Genomic DNA, 19532 nt, shown 5'->3' on the forward strand with positions numbered 1-19532 from the left:
TATTTAAATGTCACATTTTGGAAATTTTTTTTGATATTTTATTATCATTTTTTCATATCAATTTCACATTCCAAATTATTGAAAAATATTAAATAAAAAATTATTAATGTGTACTAATTTAAAAGCGCTTTGTGTTTTTTCGAAGTAAAATGTATGATTTACTGAGAAAATTTGATCGGCACTAAGATTTTACTTCACATAGTTTGGGAGAAAATAACAAAACAATTATATCACCTATAATAGAAAAAATAATATCACCATTATTTTGTTAAGAATTCAGTAATATTTTGAAAAAAGAAAGAAAATTCTTAAAATAATAAAAATAATAAAAATGAAGAGGAAAGAAATAGGTTTCATTATAATAAACTAAAACGTAAAATCTAGTCAACATTGATATTTTAATTGTCAAAGTGAAATTTTCACTATCCACTTAAACTTAAAAAATGTCAAAATGATATTTTAATTGTCAAAGTGAAATTTTCAATATCCCACCTGAAATTAAAAAATGTCAAAATGATATGATAAAATATCAAAATTGATATTTTAATTGTCGAACGACTTTTGTCACTGAAAAATGTTAATTTGATAGCTGTTATTATCAAATTTTTTTTTCGGTGTAGAATAAAAATGCATAACAAAATTTTATCAATGTCGCAAATCTTTTCAAAACAAATTAAAAATTAAAACGTAGTTGCTTGTTGATGTAAGGGTGCATCCTTGTTGTTAACATAGACTCAGTTTCTGAGTGCGATCTCCAGTAAGTAATTGATGTACAACTTTTCCCATAGCTTATCATAAGTAACATCATTTTATTCTAATGACTGCTATTAAAATGACGATCTCCCCAGGAGATACCTACCTTAACATTCTTAGATAAAAATGCTAATTTGCAAAATTACATCAAGCAGCTTCAACTAAACAATCACGTGCTATTTTACGAGAAATTAAAAAAAAAGATGTATTGAATTCTTGTAAAAATAATTTCCATTTCATTCCAAAAATGTACAATTTCTTGTGAAAAAATGACCTTCACCAACATACCACAAATCACAAGACATTCTTTAAACCATGTGGGTGTTTAAGAGAAACAAGAAAATCCACAGCACAAGTAAAATTTTTCTTATTTTCTTATCCAGGAAAAGAAAGTTTTTTCTTCCAACTTTTTCATGTTCATGTTGTAAATACCTTTCGGGTAGAAGCAACAAAGCAACAACAACTGCAGACAACAGTGCAACTTTCTCTTCTGCATGCAGCAGTTACGCGCAAGTGATTCGATTCGTCTCAATTGCATTTTGCACACACAGTCCTCCCCCTCCTTTATTTGCTTGCAAAACTTATAGGCTATGACTATGACTATGACCTGCTATGCTCTGTCTATGCAATGTAAAAAAATATTACTACTCTCATAGATATACATATATTTTTTGCGCGCATTGAATTTGCGCCGAGTTATAATGGCAAAGTGCAAGCGGTGCTTAATACGGAAACGCAATGGAAATATGAACGAATCGATTGTTCGAGTCTTTAAGCTAACCAAAAACGGGGGAGTAGTTACGAAGCAAAATAATGCAAGTAAATTAATCGAGAGTATATTTTTAAAGTTATGAAGAAATTGTGATATAAACATATAAAGCTTAGGACAACACAATAGATGCACTTGATTATTTTGAACTTGTTTGAAAATAATAACCTTTTTTGTACATATATGTATAATTATATGGAGAATGCAATTTGTAGAGAGTTAATTGGGGTCAAAAGATTAGCTTTAAAATAAATTTAAGTGTGGAGAAAATATGAAAAATTTAAAGAAATAAAGTTTCTTTTGTTTGTCATAGAAAACAAGCATCAAATGTAGAGAGGCTGTCTCAATATTTGTTTTGATTATGATTCTAACATTTATATACGTATGGTGATTCTCTGTTTTACTGTGATTATTCATACCTTGTTCGTCCCGAATCATAATGGTTTTAGGTCTAAAACTACATTTTATTTCATTTTTTTTTGTGTGTGAAATTTTCACAAACCAACCAATAGTCGGAAAATTTTCTTAAAATTATTTTTAAAGTTTTACAAAACTGTACTCCAATTAGAGGATTTCATTGTGAAGAATATTTGATTTACCATGTAAAAAATGCATCCTTAAAAAAAAGAATACCTATAAAAAAACTTAAAATTCTGTCTTCATAAAAAACAATTTTAATCTAAATATACACACTTAATTCTTATCTAAAAAAAATTAACACTTTTATTAAAAAAAAACATTTTTGCATTAATAAATTTAAAAATATGATAAATAAGTATTGATGGTTAAAGACAAAAGTATGTATTTGTAACCAAGTAAAAACATAATTAAAAAACCATTTATTTAACTTAAAAAAGGTTCCCCTTTTTTCGGAATGAAAACAGAAATTAAATAATTTTAACTGCTGAATTGGAAAAATATCGCATTTGCAAAATAAATTTTGGTCATATGAAAGAGAAGAAATCATTATAACTGGAAAATTTAAAATCAGAGGATTTCCTCGGAAAACTTCGGTTATAGTGGTTATCTACAAGCAAACAATTTTTCTTTATTACCTTGCGTTTGAAAGATTTTTGTGGACCAGCACTTGATTGCATTTTAAACTGGTGTTCGTTTAAAAGTCAAATTCATCCTTACCTTTCACCCCTTCACCCCCTTTATGTTTAATTCCAAATATAATTTGGCAATGTTGATTGGTTACCAGGAACGAATAAATTTAAAAAAAATAATAATTGATTTTTTTTTTTTCAATAAAGAGAAATGTTACGTATACGCCATAGTGATTAATTTAAAATCAATATTTTTAAATGGAAAAACATTCTATCGCTTACCACATAATGAAACCAAGTTGCTACACAAATAAAATGCACGACTGGGTAGCACGAACTCGCTCTTAAAGTTCAAGTTGCTTAAATTTTTAAGACTTTTTATATAGAAATTTAGAATATGTAGGTACTATATGGGTACAGAAAAAAAAAAAAAAATTATAAAATTCGTTTTTTTTAAAAATAATATAAAATCTGAAATCAAATTGCCCCCCAAAAACAAGTATGCAGTTTTGATTGATATATTAAGATGCATTAAAAAAAAAAAATTTCAAAATCGTTAAAGCCGTTTTTTAAAAAACTAAAAAAGTTAAAAAAGAAAAAAAGTTAAAAAATAAAATTGGTATGCCATTTTGTAGAAATCACTAATCAACACACAAAACTTCAAAAAATTCAATGTCCCGTTTTCTAAAATTGATTTTTCAAAAAAAAATTTTTTAATTTAGATTTAGATTTGCGTAGAAAATACCTCGAAATCATCTATCATATTAATAAAAATGTTTCATTGCTATGCAACAAATCGAGTGCAACACAGAAAAAGTCTTGTATCTACCCTTCCGGATGTTATACAAGGTGGCCCAATATCTCAAAATAACTCTTATATTGAGTACTACCAACATTGTTAATTTTATGCTTTTATCACAAAGTGCACGATTGAACTCTTTTTTAATGCTAAGCCGCCTCACTATTACAAGGAAAAATAATTTTATGAGATTCAAAATTTAAAACTAAACTCACACTTCATTTAAATGCATAGAATTTAATTTTAATTCAAATTATTGAAAAGTGAAAAGTAGGTATAAGCATTCTCAAAAAAACCCAAAGAACAAAATCATTACAAACAACAAATTTTTTTAAAATGCGTTCTACTTTCTTTTTGAATTTTTGTGTGGCATTTTAATCGTAAGACAACAAAAGCTTACATTTTTAATGATTAATTAAGATATTAAAAGCAATATAACCCAAAATATTGACCCAGTCTAGTATTTTATTTTGTTAGAAAACTGTTAAAATTCAGATATTATCGGATTTGATTTTTGATAATCACATAATTTATTTTTCTTCTTTCAAGAATCATTAAAAAAAGACATAAAAAAGGTGAAACCAAAAGATGCGAATGTATATAGAGAGAAGCGCAATTTGTTCTTTGTTTTTTTTTTTGTTGAATATCAAAAGAAACAAACTTGTTAATTAGGAGAATTTTTTTTTTCATTTGATTTATTGATTTAATTATTGAGTTTGAGAAGCAAATTACATTCAACTCAAGAATACAATCGATATTTAGTGCTGGCGCTGAGTCATAGCACGATGTTTAGAGTTAAGAATTTATGAGTCTTGAGAAGCCTTTGTGTTGTTGGTCTTAACAAGAACTTTTTGTCTAGTTATTAATTTCCTTGTCAGTATCCAACATCATCTAAGTAAAACTCTTATTTGTAGCAATTTAAGTTTAAAAGTGAATTTTGAAGAAAAATACACCAACAAGTCTCAGAAGAATCCGGAAATCTCTATAACAAATCAAAATTCAGCCAAAAGAAAACGTTTTATGAGACCTGTGTTAGGAAACACTGCATTGTGGTTTGAGTAATTATAATACTCAAATTAGAAACCTTAACCTCTTGGTCGTTTGATCAAGTCCTAGAACCGTTTAAAATGTTTCCAATCAAATTAACATACATACATGCAATGACTAAGCATCAATTAAAACAAGTGTTGGTGTAGCCTTAAACTTCTTGCAATTGTTTTCAGTTTATTAAAATTTCTTGTCTAGCATTTCAAATGAAAATTTTTGAATAAATAACTTTACCAGAAAATTGCAAACTATTCATTAATTATAGGTTTTTCCCAATATTGTAGATAAAAGCTTCGCGTTAATGAACCTTGTTTTTCCCTTTGACTTGAAATAAACAAATACCTTTGAAGATTTCTCACGTACAACATTTCTTGCACATACTAGCAGTAGTTACCCTAACTTTCTTTTCCGTTCATTACTAAAATTAAAAGATAATTAAATTGTGTTGCAAAATAATTACTGGACAGAAATATTTTATGTCTCCACTTAGGCTTATACAAATATGCATTCACAAGACTTAAAAACTCACAACACAACCCACTTTACACACCTAGGTATTTATATTATGATTGTATTTGGTTTGGTTGGGTCGGTTGAGGTAGTTAGGTGTATTTAGGTATCTTGAGTGGGCACTTTTGCATGTTCCTCCTATACAACACATTGGCTTCGGCTGCTTGCCTGCCTGCAGCATGTCAACTTTTTGTTTTTGTTCATAATATGGGTTTACACCTTGCACAGGTTGTTGTTGGCTGTATAGCTGGCTTGGCTACATACTTCTTTTTTCAACTCTTTTATTTTCAACTCTAAACATTAATTAATTCGTTATGAATCGTGGATCTTGTACATAATACAGTGATGTAACCACAAATACCTACATTCTCAAACAGGTTTTCAGATATGGACGTGGTAAACAATTTTTTGGCCACTGCGTTGCGGCAGCCAGCGGTATTATCTACTAGCCAAAGAAAAAAAACAAAACAATCAATTTGAACCCAAGAGTCGCGAATAGAGTGTTAAGACCTATTCAGGGCAAGGGTTCGGATTTCGTGTTTAGTTGGCCTTATACTGGATTAAGATGACTGCTAGTACTTTATTGTTTTCTAGAAAAAATATAAGTTGTCTAAGAGCAATTGAAGGGTTGTAAGTCTAAAGCGTTTAAGTTCCATTTTTATAATTTATAGATATACGAGAAAAACCGAACACAAAATCATTTCCTTTTGTTTTCTTTTTTTTTTTTTTGTTTTCTTGTTGCTACAAATTATGTTTTGGTTGATTTAAATATAAAATAAATAATTACTTAATTGAATTGTTGTTTTTATTATGTTTTTTTCCTACATCTCTTAAATATAAAAATTGCACTTAGAACCTTTAGACTTACAACCCTTAAATTCCTCAACAAATATTTCGAATATTATGTAAAATACCAAAAATAACGAGTTTTCGCTTAGTAAACGGTGAGTAAGGTGGTCCACGCTTGTATGGGAAAAATAAAATTTCCCAAAAGTGGTCGGCCCAACTCCTAGTTTGGTTCCACATTCTATTGGTATCATTCTGTTGAATTTTCAGCCTCTTATCTCATATAAAAGAGGGTGCTGGGGGTCAATTCCTGATATGTGAAACTGTGAAGTGATACAAAATTTATCATTTCAGTTTTCATATATGTAAAATTTTTGAAGTTTGTTTTAATTTTTTAATTTTTTTTTATTACAATTTTGAAGTTTGTTTGAATTTTTTTATAAGTCCGGAATCGAATTGACAGGGGAATTGACCCCCTGATCGAAAAATTGTTTTATTTTTTTTTGAAAAAAAAGTAAAAAGTTCCTTGAAAGGTGTTGTCGTACTTATTCTGGAAAAACATCGAAATAATAATTTTTTGTGCCACTTCCAGGTAAATTTCATCAACAGAACACACGGCTGTTTGTTGACGACTTTTTATTTGCACTTTTTGCTTATAAATGATTTATTATTTATTTAATGTTCAAATTTTAGCAAAAAAAAAATATTTTAAATGGTTTATAAAGACAAGTAATATTGAAATACAATTTTTACTTTTCAAAAAAATTGAAAGAAAAAAATCAAGATTACGTACAAAACCCTCTACAGCACCCTCTTGCGCTGATGCTAGTGACTTGAAATTTCACAACGTTAATGTTATAGATATGTAAGTGGAACAAATTTAGCGGGTGGCCCGCGGAAAAATTAAAAAAAATTTTTTGGACCACCCTTATCAAAAAGATACCTGAAAAGAATACTAAAAAAAAAAATTTAACCAAAGGCAATAAAATACATGTGTGTTTGTTCTATTATCTTTGGTTCCATTCCAATATGGCTGGAGTTCGAAGTACTTCTTCAAGTACTGGAATTTCAAAAGCTGGACCTTAAAGTTCTAGTTTTGAGATCTTACAATGAATAAATTTCATGTAACTTTGTTGGGGTTTTATAGGCACAATCAACAATTCTGTTTTTTTTTTCGATATTTCCAACTTCCTTCCATTTTTAAAAATTGCAGTTCGACCATTTTTAAAGGAAATACAGTCACTTGAAAAATCTCAAAAAATTGGAATTTTTTATTGATAATTAATTTTTTCCACTAGTATGTATATTAAAAATGGTGGCATGCCAGTTAGCAAATTTTGTAGTTTTTTTTTTTTATTTTTCCTAGACCATGCTTAAAGCTGACAAAAACAATCAAAAATTTTGCCAAGCCAATGTTGAGTTCATCGAAAACACACATATGGAATATTCAAAAATAATGAAGTCACGATCACAAACATCCTGATACGGATTTTTATCTATTAGGAAGGAAGATATATAAATAATATTAATATATAAGTGGACTAAGTCACTGCTAAAAAAACGATTAAAAATAGCATAAAACTCATTATAATTTAAAGTTTAAACTTTGTTTAAAAGCGAAATTGCTGTAAATGGATTATTATTCCCTTTATTGTTTCAAAAATGGTATTATTAAATTAAAAATAATACTAAATTAGTTTTTCTTAAAACAATGCAAAAAGTGATTTAGTCCAGTAAGGGGAAAAACCGCAACGTAAAATGTAATATGTTCAACGTTGATGTAATGTTGAAAAAACGAACATGAAATATCTTTAAATTAAAATTGAAATAACTTAAGAAATTTTTTTTATTTTTTTCGGACTTCAGCTTTTGTAGCATTTTATCACTTCAATTTCCAACAGAGAGATAGCACAGTGGTAAAGCATTCGCCTAGTTACCCAAGAGTTGTAGGTTTGATCCCCAGCGGCTGCCAATTTTTTCTTTTTTTTAATAAATGAATGCTTTTTTTTTTTAAGTTGAAACAACTTTGATTTAAAAATGTTTTATAACGGCAAACCACTTTAAACTTACGATGTTCTACTTTGATTTTCAAATTTTTGTCTTCAACGCAAAATCATTCCAAAAAATATTTGAATCAACGTGGTTTTCGTTGATTTTAAGTTTTTTTTTCCCTCAGTGTCCAATTTTCATAATTATGGCCACATATATTGACAGCTTCAAATCTTGCTCGGTTGCGGAATGTGTTCTCTTAACGGTTACCACAAGGAGATAAAACAATCGCCCATAAAAAATATTTATCAGTAACCGGCAAAATGATCCCGATCCCCAAACGGCTAAATTGTATAGAAAAGTTAAATTTAAGCGTACTTTACAAGTTGAAGTTACTTTTTTTTCAAAGTAAAATAGTATTAAGTAGAGTTACTCCCATTTTAGTTGAAACCGAACCCTAACTCTTATGGTATTTGAGCTTTTTTAGGAGTAAAGTTCGATTATTATGGTTTTTTTTTGTTTGTTTGTTTTATGTTTAACAGGTGGACTTTGTCCAAATAATAAAGAAAAAAAAAACTTCATTGAGAGCTTTTTTAAAGTCAAATTATTACCTTAGCCAATTTCACACCATAAATAATATTTTTTTAATATTATGATGTGATGAATGTTAGATAAAAATAGTTATACCTTTGTATTGAATTGAAGTTTGTAATTTCAGGTTCTGAAGAAACACGGTATTTCCCAAAGATACATGTAGATGGGAAGTCATTTAATAATTTTAATTTTAAACTTATTGTAGGTAGATGTTCCTAGAATGACTCTATGAACTTTTGATGAGTTTATATTGTCTTGTGATAATTAGCAGTTTTCATATTTTTTTCAAGCAAATTTAAACAAGAATTATAATTATGGAGAATTTATTAAATATGTAAATACACCTGCTAGATCTTAAAGCTTTTAGCTTTTATATATAATGCACTTAACTATACATACTTTTTATAGAAACTGCATTCAAAGAGAACGCTTTGAGGCTCAGATATAGAGAACGGTTAAGTTAATAGTCGAAGGTTATTTATACTAACTAAATTGGCAATATTTCGATTTTGATAAGGGGTTTGGTCAAATTAAATTAATTTCTATCCGATATGGCTTATTTCCATTTTTAGATATTAAGCTTTCGAAGTTTGAAATATTTTAAGTATGAACTGAATAATTTTTTGTAATTAAATCATGCACAATAAGCCCATAATCAGTCTGAAATTATGAAATTCGTGACCAAAAACTCTTTAACTCAATAGTCCAGTAATTTTAGGTTTTATCTGCGGAAAAATTCCTACTGGGCTCGATTTTGGTATAGACCTTCGTTACGGCGTTGTTATGAAGATGTGAAAAATCGACATTGATATCGTGTCCGCGTTAAGAGTTATAGGGGTCAAAAGGTCACAAAAACTGGTTTTTCACGATTTTCAGCAAAACGGTAAGTCTTATCAAAAAATTTTCAATGCAAGAATTGTAGACCAGATTATTATATATAAAAAGTGTCATGACACTTTTTTTCCTAAGACCCACCGTTTCTTAGGTATAACGATTCAAAAAGTTGAAGTTTAGTTGTAATCGTCATAATCCTATTCCTGAAAAAAAAACTCCTAACTGAAAAGTTCCTGAAATTTCATTATTTTTTTAGCTTGAATTTCGTTCCTCAACTGTTAAGAATATGGGGAAACCAAAAAAAAAAATGGAAATTTTCGCCATTTTTCCGATTGGGGCCCTTCTCCCGAAACCATTTCCCTGGGAATTTTTGTTTAGAATATGTCTAAAAATATACAGGGTGTGCAATAGAGAATGGACAACCCTAAAACGGCTTATAGCTACACTTATGATTGTCCTAAAAACAGATAGAAAAAAGTTCTATCGCAACCAGTTCATAAAATATGGACTTTTTTTCGTTCAGTGTATTTTAAATTTTATCATCTTATGTTTTCGTTCACTACAACCACGAATGAATGAATTTTATTTATTTCTTTTTTTTATAATTTTCTACAATAATTGGATGAGTACATAAACACTTTAAAAATTTCATAGCTATTGCACATTTTCGTAAAAAAAATTTTGAAATCTGTTTTTTGATGCAAAATGTAAAAAAAGTATTTTATGAAAAATTTTAAACACCTGTGGTATTAAATAAATCTATAGAAACCTAGGTGGCCAACTTTCTTAAAAATATTCTCCTTATACCAGAATATTTTTAAGAAAGTTGGCCACCTAGGTTTCTATAGATTTATTTTATACCACAGGTGTTTAAAATTTTTCATAAAATACTTTTTTTACATTTTGCATCAAAAAACAGATTTCAAAATTTTTTTTACGAAAATGTGCAATAGCTATGAAATTTTTAAAGTGTTTATGTACTCATCCAATTATTGTAGAAAATTATAAAAAAAAGAAATAAATAAAATTCATTCATTCGTGGTTGTAGTGAACGAAAACATAAGATGATAAAATTTAAAATACACTGAACGAAAAAAAGTCCATATTTTATGAACTGGTTGCGATAGAACTTTTTTCTATCTGTTTTTAGGACAATCATAAGTGTAGCTATAAGCCGTTTTAGGGTTGTCCATTCTCTATTGCACACCCTGTATATTTTTAGACATATTCTAAACAAAAATTCCCAGGGAAATGGTTTCGGGAGAAGGGCCCCAATCGGAAAAATGGCGAAAATTTCCATTTTTTTTTTTTGGTTTCCCCATATTCTTAACAGTTGAGGAACGAAATTCAAGCTAAAAAAATAATGAAATTTCAGGAACTTTTCAGTTAGGAGTTTTTTTTTCAGGAATAGGATTATGACGATTACAACTAAACTTCAACTTTTTGAATCGTTATACCTAAGAAACGGTGGGTCTTAGGAAAAAAAGTGTCATGACACTTTTTATATATAATAATCTGGTCTACAATTCTTGCATTGAAAATTTTTTGATAAGACTTACCGTTTTGCTGAAAATCGTGAAAAACCAGTTTTTGTGACCTTTTGACCCCTATAACTCTTAACGCGGACACGATATCAATGTCGATTTTTCACATCTTCATAACAACGCCGTAACGAAGGTCTATACCAAAATCGAGCCCAGTAGGAATTTTTCCGCAGATTGGGTTAAAAAATGTCTAAAATTACTGGGCTACAAGAACTTTTTAAATGTACAAATTATTTTCAGTTTCTTATTTACCTTTTTGAGCATTTCTATCAAGATGTTTGACCTCTTCCACGAGCGAACGTTTTTTTACTCTTTAATTAATCATTTTTAAAATTTTGTATCCTCAAAACAAAAAACAAAAAAACAATCAAAACAAATGATTAGAATTCTGGTTTCTTTTGCGTTTAAAATGAAAAATGAGAATCTAACGGTTATTGAGGCTTACATAATGATGATATTGAAGTTTCATATCCAAAGTGTTGGGGTGTAGGTTTGAAAACGAATATTTTAACCCTGAGGGTTTTTCTATAGTGAAACAAACAAATCATTTAATTAATAAGAATTTAAGATAGACAATCTGGGTAGGGATTAGCATTTTTATACAGGGTGTCACAAAATAAGAGTTCAACCAAAAAAGGTGAAAGCCCATTCGGTCATGACCTCTGAGGATTAAGTAACTTGTAATTAATCATAATCCTGCGATTTGCATACTTTTTAAAAAATGTTAATTTTTCCATCCCAATATGGGTTCTTAACTCTACGAGACTAAAACCAACCCAATATTGTGCAATCTTTTGAGCTTTTAAGGTTTATTTTGTATTTCTTCTTTAAATAAGTTTCAAATAACTATAGTGTTAGGCATATTCCCCAGCAGGACTTTTTACTTGCTATATAGATACTATAGGGCAAGTTAAGGATTCGGAAAAAAAAAATGAAACTCGAGATAACAATTTTACATGACATTACGATGAAGTGAATCCCAAAAAAGTGGGTCCGGCAGTTCTGTCTATCGAAATTTCATTTTTATGTGTTGAGTAATATTTGCTTACTAATGGCAAAAATGAAAAATGTTAGAAATTTTTTATATAAAAAAAATAATTTTTTTTTTAAACGGCTCTAACGATTTTCGAAATTTTTTTTTCTAAAAATTTCCTTTATGCAAGAAATTGAATTGCATACTTGGTTTTGTGTAAAATTTCATTTAAATCGGTGTTTAATAAATTATAAAAACAGATTTTATTTTTTTACAAAATTTAAATAACATAAGAGTTACTTTTAACATAAGAGCAACCCGAGTCGTGCATTTTATTTTTGTAGGACCCAAACTAACGGTACCTATCATATATGTATAACGGAAATAGAACAGTTAATTTTTTCCAAAAACGACTCTAACGATGTTGATTAAAATTTTTTTGTCTGGAGTATAACACATAAGAGCCAACTTTTGAAATGGAAATAATATTTTTTCGTACCGTTAATAACCGGTACCTGCCATAGAACGATTTTTTTTGGTTTCTGAATATTTCATACAAGATTTACCCGATTTCAACGAAAATTTTTTCAAAAGCGTTTAAGCGAAGGTAATTATAAATATAAAACTTACAAAAAAATATTTTTGGATTTTTAAAAGAAATTTAAAAATTTTTTTTTTTTTAAATTCAGTTTTTTGAAAAAGAGTTGGTGAAAAATTTTTAATTTTGGGTTTTTTGTGTAAATCAATTTTATTTCTTCAAAATGGCATATCAAATTTTTGTTTTGAAAAATGTTAGAAAATTTTTATAAAAAAAAATATTTTTTTTTAACGGTTTTAAAAATTTTCAAAAATTTTTTTCTAAAAGTTCCTTTTCATACAAGAAATCAGATGGCATACTTTGTTTTGTGATCAAAATCATTGAAAACGATGTTTCATTAATCAAAAACAGATTTTATGTATTTTTTACATTATCGAAAATGTTTTAAAAATAAATAATAATAAAATAAAAAGAAAGGTAGGCCTAAAAACTCCTGGTACAAGCAAATGCAAAAACACCAGCATTCAGTTGGCCTCAGAAACGGAACAATACAAAACCGGGAGGCTTGCCGCCGATTTCTGAGGTCAACCCGGCGAACCCCACAGGCGGATCACTAGTGTGAAGCAGTAACGTGGGAAGGTTATGATCCCCTCGACATCGAGATCATAACAGCGCCGAGAAAAAGGAAGAAGAAGATCGAAAATGTTTTAATAAAAGCTTTGAGATAAGAGCTACTTTTAACATAAGAGCAATGGGGGACAGATCAAACAAATTTTCCATAACAGGGACCAGATTTAATCAAGGAATCGGATGGAAAAAAAAGGAGAGAAGCCGTTGTAGTTGTCAAAAGTTCTAATGAATTAATACTATTACACATATTAATATAGTCATGGGAGGGATAATTTTCCCTCTTTTTTGTATTTAAATTACGTTTAGAAACTATCCCAACGGTTTTTCATTTTAAAGCTGATCAAGATCTGATATCCGTTAAATTTCTTACCTTTCAAGGAGTTTAAAAAGAATTTCATAGATGAAATCTTTGCGTGAAAAATGTGGAAACAAATGCTTTTTGATTCAGGTAAACCGTTTTATATAAATTTTGTGAGCAAATACTTCCACAACTTACAAACATTTTGAATCTATTAATTTTTCATTGAGGGCCAAGGACTATGAGTTTCAAAATTTTTCGCAAATACCTCGCAAACTTCAAATGTTTTCCATTCCATAAACTTTATTATTGAACTACAATGTGATTATGTTACAATTTTTCCATTACATTTTGAAAATATATAATTACAAAAATAGTGATAAGTTATGGTTAGCAATAAAGCAAGTTCGCTAGCATTAAGTTTGGGCCAAGGCTTCTAACCAAAAACTTAAACATATGAAACAAATACAGCTTGCATATTTGCGTCGAGATCGTGATATGCGTAGTCAACCCACACTTGTTCAACTACTATTAAGCTGTCTCGTCACGTAGCGCAGTTGTCGTCTGTAATATAATTTTTTTTTATTTTGTTTAAATAAAAATATACGCTTTGGTATGCTGCCACCGCCGTTGCCTGCGGGTCAATCAGGCGGGGAATTACTGGCTCAAATTCAATAAACAAAAATATTTTATTTTCAGATATAATTTTGTATGTGTGTATAACGTCTGCAGCCGGCTGGCTTACTAGAAAACTGGCGCCCGAAAATTATTCAATTGACAAATAATCTACAAATAAGATTAACAAAAGATTATTGTTTTTTTTTTTTTTTGTTGAGAAAATATGTTAAAGCCATATTGTTTACACAATTGTCTGTGCAAAAAAGCATATAAATTTAAGCTGAGTAGGTTCATTGGGTGGTCTTCATAAATATTTGCTCTGTGATAAACTGTAAGATTGACAGCTTTATCATGATTGATTTGCTTTGCATACTAAGGAATTCCTTTAAAGTTTAAACTAATTCGAATACATTTTTATTTCTTTTTCAGATTCACTGGACACCATTTCAACCACCACATTCCGCCCTGTGCGACTCAACAACTCATCAAGTTCACCACACCAGAGAGATACCAAACTTATGAATCTTTTAGCTGCTCGACGAAGTGCTCTTCATCAGGACAGATTTAGAACCCACAGTCGAGCAGCTACAACAGGACGAACTAAACCTTCAACCGAAGCAACTTCAAAAGCTCCACCCGATGCCAGAACCGTATGCGTTCGCAATTGTACGAAAAATTTTACCCGACGAACAAGTGCAAGTTGCATGCGACAATGCACCAATATTCATCGTCGCAGTAATTCAACAACTTCTTCCACAAACAAAAACAATAATAATAATAATAATTCTTCTGAAGAAGAAAAGTCACAAAAAGACAATAATGAAATTCTTTTCACCGACGAATCATCGCATGGATTTTTCGTTGTTGCTAAAGATGCCAATGATACAATGAACCATATTCCAGAGCTTAGAAAGATGCCAGGAATTCTATCTGGAAATATGTACAAAGGCAGGCCTAGAAATAAGCCAAACGGATCAGTGCAAGTTCCAGATTCAGAATCAGATTCTTATTTGTATTTCGGCAGAAAGATTCCATCGCTACGTCCATCGTTCTTGAGTATATCAACGGTCAGTGATGAACATCCACAAGTTTTTGAAGTGTCTGTTTCACAAAAACCACCACCCAGACCTAAAAGTGCAAATAAATTTAATCCCAGAGATAGACTTACTTCACCATTTACAAGAAAGTTAAGTACTGGTAAACTGAGTTCATTGGCTCCAATAGTTTCTCCAGAACCAAAACCAGTTACTGAGCCCGAATCAGTGTTAAAAACTGATAAAATACTGAAACCCATTGAACAGCAACAAAATGCCAGTGTTGAAGTTACAACTGAAGCAGTAGTGCCTTCCCTAAAGCTCATTGCAGCGGCACCATTGTCGAAAGAAGTTCCTTTACAGATTGAAAGTTCTACCGAAACCTTACCTTCCGAAAAGCCTTCAACTGTGATGAGCACTCAACCGGAAGTATCAACTCCTTTGATAATAAACGTCATCGATGAAGATGAAACAACTGTTGTTACTGAGACCGACTACGTTACCACTCCCACTGCCTTAGCTATCGAAGAAGCAAGCACAGAGCTTGCAAAAGTTGAGGCGCCTGCACATTTCTCCGAGGACAAAACTAATTTGATAATTTTTGTCAACAAAAGTATGAATACAGTAAAGCCATCACCAGCGCCACCTTTAGTCCAAACAACAATTTTTACATCAATTCGGTCTACAGTAAACCCTCCCACAGTCACAAGTGAGGCTTCAGACCCGATAAGTTCTGTAAAGCCGAGTACAACAATCTTTGTAGAGCCTGAAAATGTTGATGTAACTTCAGCTTCATATGAAAATCCCGAAATTACAATTCGTCCAGTAACAGAGCTTAATCTTGAAACCAAAAGTCCTCTGCCTAAAGAAAGTGAGTTGACACGATTGAATATTGTAACTTATATGCTAGCTGGAGTTGGAATGATACCAGTTTTTATTGGAGTAGTCTACCTAGTAAGATCGTTGATTTTGAAAGGTTACTCAAAACATGATGAAGATTTTGATGTTTGCATAACAGACCAAAAGCCTATAAGCCCAGTGAAGAAGATTGATAAGTATGATGATCAAGAGGAGGAAGAAGATGAAGAAAGTGGACAATACGAACAATGTTCGATAAGTAGTAGAGATGAGTTCAACAGAGCTAATTTAAGACTGAAGAGCTTACTGGGCGAAGGTAATTTTGGAAAAGTATGGAAAGCTGAAGCAGACGACTTAAGTGGTCACATTGGTGCTACGCGAATTGTTGCTGTTAAGACAGTTAGATCGGGAAGTTCACAAAATGATCTTAGAGAAGAAGCAACTATTATGCGGAAATTGGGATCACATCCTAATGTTGTGACTTTGTTAGGAGCATGTCTAGAAAGTGGTACTTATACATAAATTTTAGTTTATAATTATTTTTTGAAAGTACTTACGAATTTATTTTTATTTTTAGAACCTCAAATGTTAATTATGGAATATGCAATGCGTGGAAGGTTGCTTTCACTTTTGAGAGCAGCAAGAAGCGCTACAAACATTTTACCAGCATCGGTTCCGGGAGGTAAAAGTTTAGCTCCGTTGTCACCGAGAACTTTGGCTGGCTTTGCTCTTGATATTGCAACGGGAATGGAATATATTGCCGACAAAAGGGTAGGTGCTAGGCATTAATAAAGAAATGACTTTTTAGAGATAAAAATTTCTAAAAATACTGCGGGTGCACAATTGAATCAAAAGTTGTAAGAACAGAATAAGTCCGTTTACGAAAACGCAGAAAACTGAATCGGGTCCTTTTTCTTGCTTTTTTCTGATGATTGACCTATAGATTCTCATTACTTCGTCAATTTTGCTCCAGTCGACTTAAAATTTTAACACAATGCTCTTGAACTAATATGCATACAGATAGCAAAAAAAAAAAAATAAATGCAAACAAAAATTTAATTATTCCTTATTTCGTGACCTTTTTGAAAGTAAAGTAAATTTTACTGTTTCGTGGGCTATAGCTATATATATATATAGCTATAGCCCACGAAACAGTAAAATTTAACAAAAATTTAATTTTTTTTTTTTTTTTTTTTTATAATGAGCGCGCACTAAAGGGGTTTTGGGTACCCTTAATATGTATATATACACAGTACGAGCTTTAGGAAAAGAGGAAGGGATGTAAAAGGAGATACCGATGCACATTGGTTTTAAAGTTCTGAACATTAAAATGGGAGGGAAAAACAGAGGCGGGTAATGCATTCCACATTCTAGTAGTACGACTAAAGAAAGAATCTCTGTATTTGACTGTACGTCCGAAGTTGGGCTCAAGTGTAAACTGATGGGCATTCCTTGAAGTACAAGTATTACGGTTGAATTGTTTAAGGGGAGGAATGCAGCTAGCTATTTCATTAGAACATTTTTTAAAAAAGTACCTATAAAATAAGGACAGGCATGATACATTCCGGCGGTGCTCAAGAGGTGGGATTGTATCAGTAATGGACCTATCACCTATCATTTTATAGCTTATCTCTGACTATTAAGAACAGAATAAATCCTGGATTCATTCTTTTCTTCCAATAACTTATGGTATTTTTCATGCCCTGTAACTTTGACAGCCAAAATATTTTTTATGTTTTTTTTTCGGCTAAGAAGATGTGTCTATGTTTACGTCTAAAGATGCCATTTTCATCAAAAAGTCATTTTCGGAAAAAAGTGGACTTATTCTGTTCTTACAACTGAAACTGACGAGTCAATTGCAAATTAACGAAATATCATAAATATTTGCTTTCTCAATATCAAAAAACATGTAGTTCTGATTTTTGCGGATTTGATGATTTTGTCAAAAAATTAAGACTTCTTCTTATTAAGCTTGAATTTCAAATTCAAAACTTTTACTTCAAAAATTCCGAGTATGTTAGGAATGAAAACAGGTTTCTTTTATAAATCAACTAGGTTCTTCATTTAATTTTAACTACAATCGAAAAAATCAATGTCTACAAATAGTCTGGGACTAGGAACAATTCTGCCGACGAAACACTGAAAACAATTGCTTTTTATCGAACTGAACTTAATATGCATGATTTTTATAGCTGCGTATTAGCTGCGTTCCTTTGGAAATATTTATCTACTGCTTTGTACTTAAAACTACTTTGAACTACTTTTGCTATACTGAAAAAGTAGTTCAAAGCAGCTTTAAGTACTAAGCAGTAGATAAATATTTCCAAAGGAACGCAGCTTATGTTAACTTGTAAACCAAGACCGAAAATTTTAAAATTAATAATGTCAATCGACTTGCCTTTAACTATAAAGCTAGAACTACATCGAAACACAAAGTCAAAAAAAGTATAAAAAGTAAACAAAAGTACAAAATAACAAAAACAATTTTATTGATGTGACATTTAAAAACTAAAATTATTTGAAAAATCAAAAACTTTTTTGTACTTTTTTCACTTTGTGTTATTTCGAAATTTACTGAGCAAAAAAATAAGTTTAAATAATTTATTTTTATTCGTTTGTAACAGATATATGTCACATGAGGCTACAAGGGGTTTTAAAATTAATAAATCCCAAGGAAATGTAAGGAAATTTTTGCAATTAACAAAATTATTTACACGACAGCTGGTTTCCTTTTGACTGAAGTAATTTCAATAAGATTTTTTAAGAAAAAAAAATTGATCGAATGATAGAACCATGGAAATGATTTAACTTGATTTTCAGTTTAAATACAGGATTCTGAAATTGATTTGCTTCTATTCAACTTCACTTTCATTTGCCATATGAAAGATTTTCTGCTATGGTTTTAATATTCGTTGTAAAAGATATACGAAGCGTTATATTCTTTAAATTTTTGTAATTGCAAAAATTCAAAGGCAGGGTCAGTACCTTTAATTTTTAAATGCGTCTTATCGAGTTATTGGCTCCATTTGTTTTCATTTTTAGCATAGCCTTTAGCTTATCTAATCTATTTAAACTTAATTTTTTAATATTTATCAAATCCACATATTCTTTATCACAACAAAAACATTACTGTTAAAAAAAGAGCCAAGTTCTCCTATGTTGAAGTTATGCTAGCACAAAAAGTACTGAAATGTAAAATTGTACCAAGTTCTTAAGCTTGGCTTTAAATTTGTATGAATAAAATGTTTATTGTTTGCTTGGCAATTTTTCAATTAGCTTTAAAAATCGGTAATTTTAAGAAAAATTGTCAAGAGCACAATCAACATTTTATGTATACAAATTTAAAGCCAAGCTTAAGAACTTGGTACACTTTTACATTTCAGTACTTTTTGTGCTAGCATAACTTCAACATAGGAGAACTTGGCTCTTTTTTTAACAGTAATGTTTTTGTTCTGATTTCACTACTTTTTGCAAGGTATTGCTATAGAACTTAAAATCTCTATAATTGATGAACACTCAGAGAAAATGGGCGGTTACCACGCCCCTTATCTAAAATTCTAAAATTTTAAATTTTTTCCTTTATATAAACTACCAGCTCTACCATTCTACCAAATTTCAAGATTCTACGATAGTCAGAAGTGCTCTATAATAATTGATGAAAATTCAGCGGAAATGGGCGGTTGCCACGCCCCCTGGCTGAAATTCTCAGATTTTAAATTTTTTCCTTTATATAAACTACCAGCTCTACCATTCTACCAAATTTCAAGATTCTACGATAGTCAGAAGTGCTCTATAATAATTGATGAAAATTCGGCGAAAATGGGCGGTTACCACGCCCCCCTGAATTGAAAATCTCAAATTTTCGATTTTTTCCTTTGTATACACCACAAGTCCTATCACCATGTAAAA

General features: G+C 30.3%; 2 protein-coding genes across 2 annotated transcripts in view; one reads left to right on the plus strand and one right to left on the minus strand.

Moving 5' to 3' along the window:
- The window catches only part of LOC129911254 (tumor susceptibility gene 101 protein), a 326606-nt gene that overhangs the window by 186086 nt on the left and 120988 nt on the right, over positions 1-19532 (minus strand). The gene's annotated exons all lie outside the window — the stretch shown is intronic.
- LOC129911260 (uncharacterized) overlaps positions 1-19532 on the plus strand; it is a 31162-nt gene that overhangs the window by 8960 nt on the left and 2670 nt on the right. The window contains exons 3-4 of the mRNA XM_055988990.1: positions 14161-16131; positions 16201-16394. Coding sequence (XP_055844965.1) covers positions 14161-16131; positions 16201-16394 — 2165 coding nt within the window. The remainder of the gene's footprint in view (positions 1-14160; positions 16132-16200; positions 16395-19532) is intronic.

The sequence above is a fragment of the Episyrphus balteatus genome, chromosome 2 (genome assembly GCF_945859705.1).
Source record: "Episyrphus balteatus chromosome 2, idEpiBalt1.1, whole genome shotgun sequence".
In the NCBI taxonomy this organism is placed as follows: Eukaryota; Metazoa; Arthropoda; class Insecta; order Diptera; family Syrphidae; genus Episyrphus; species Episyrphus balteatus.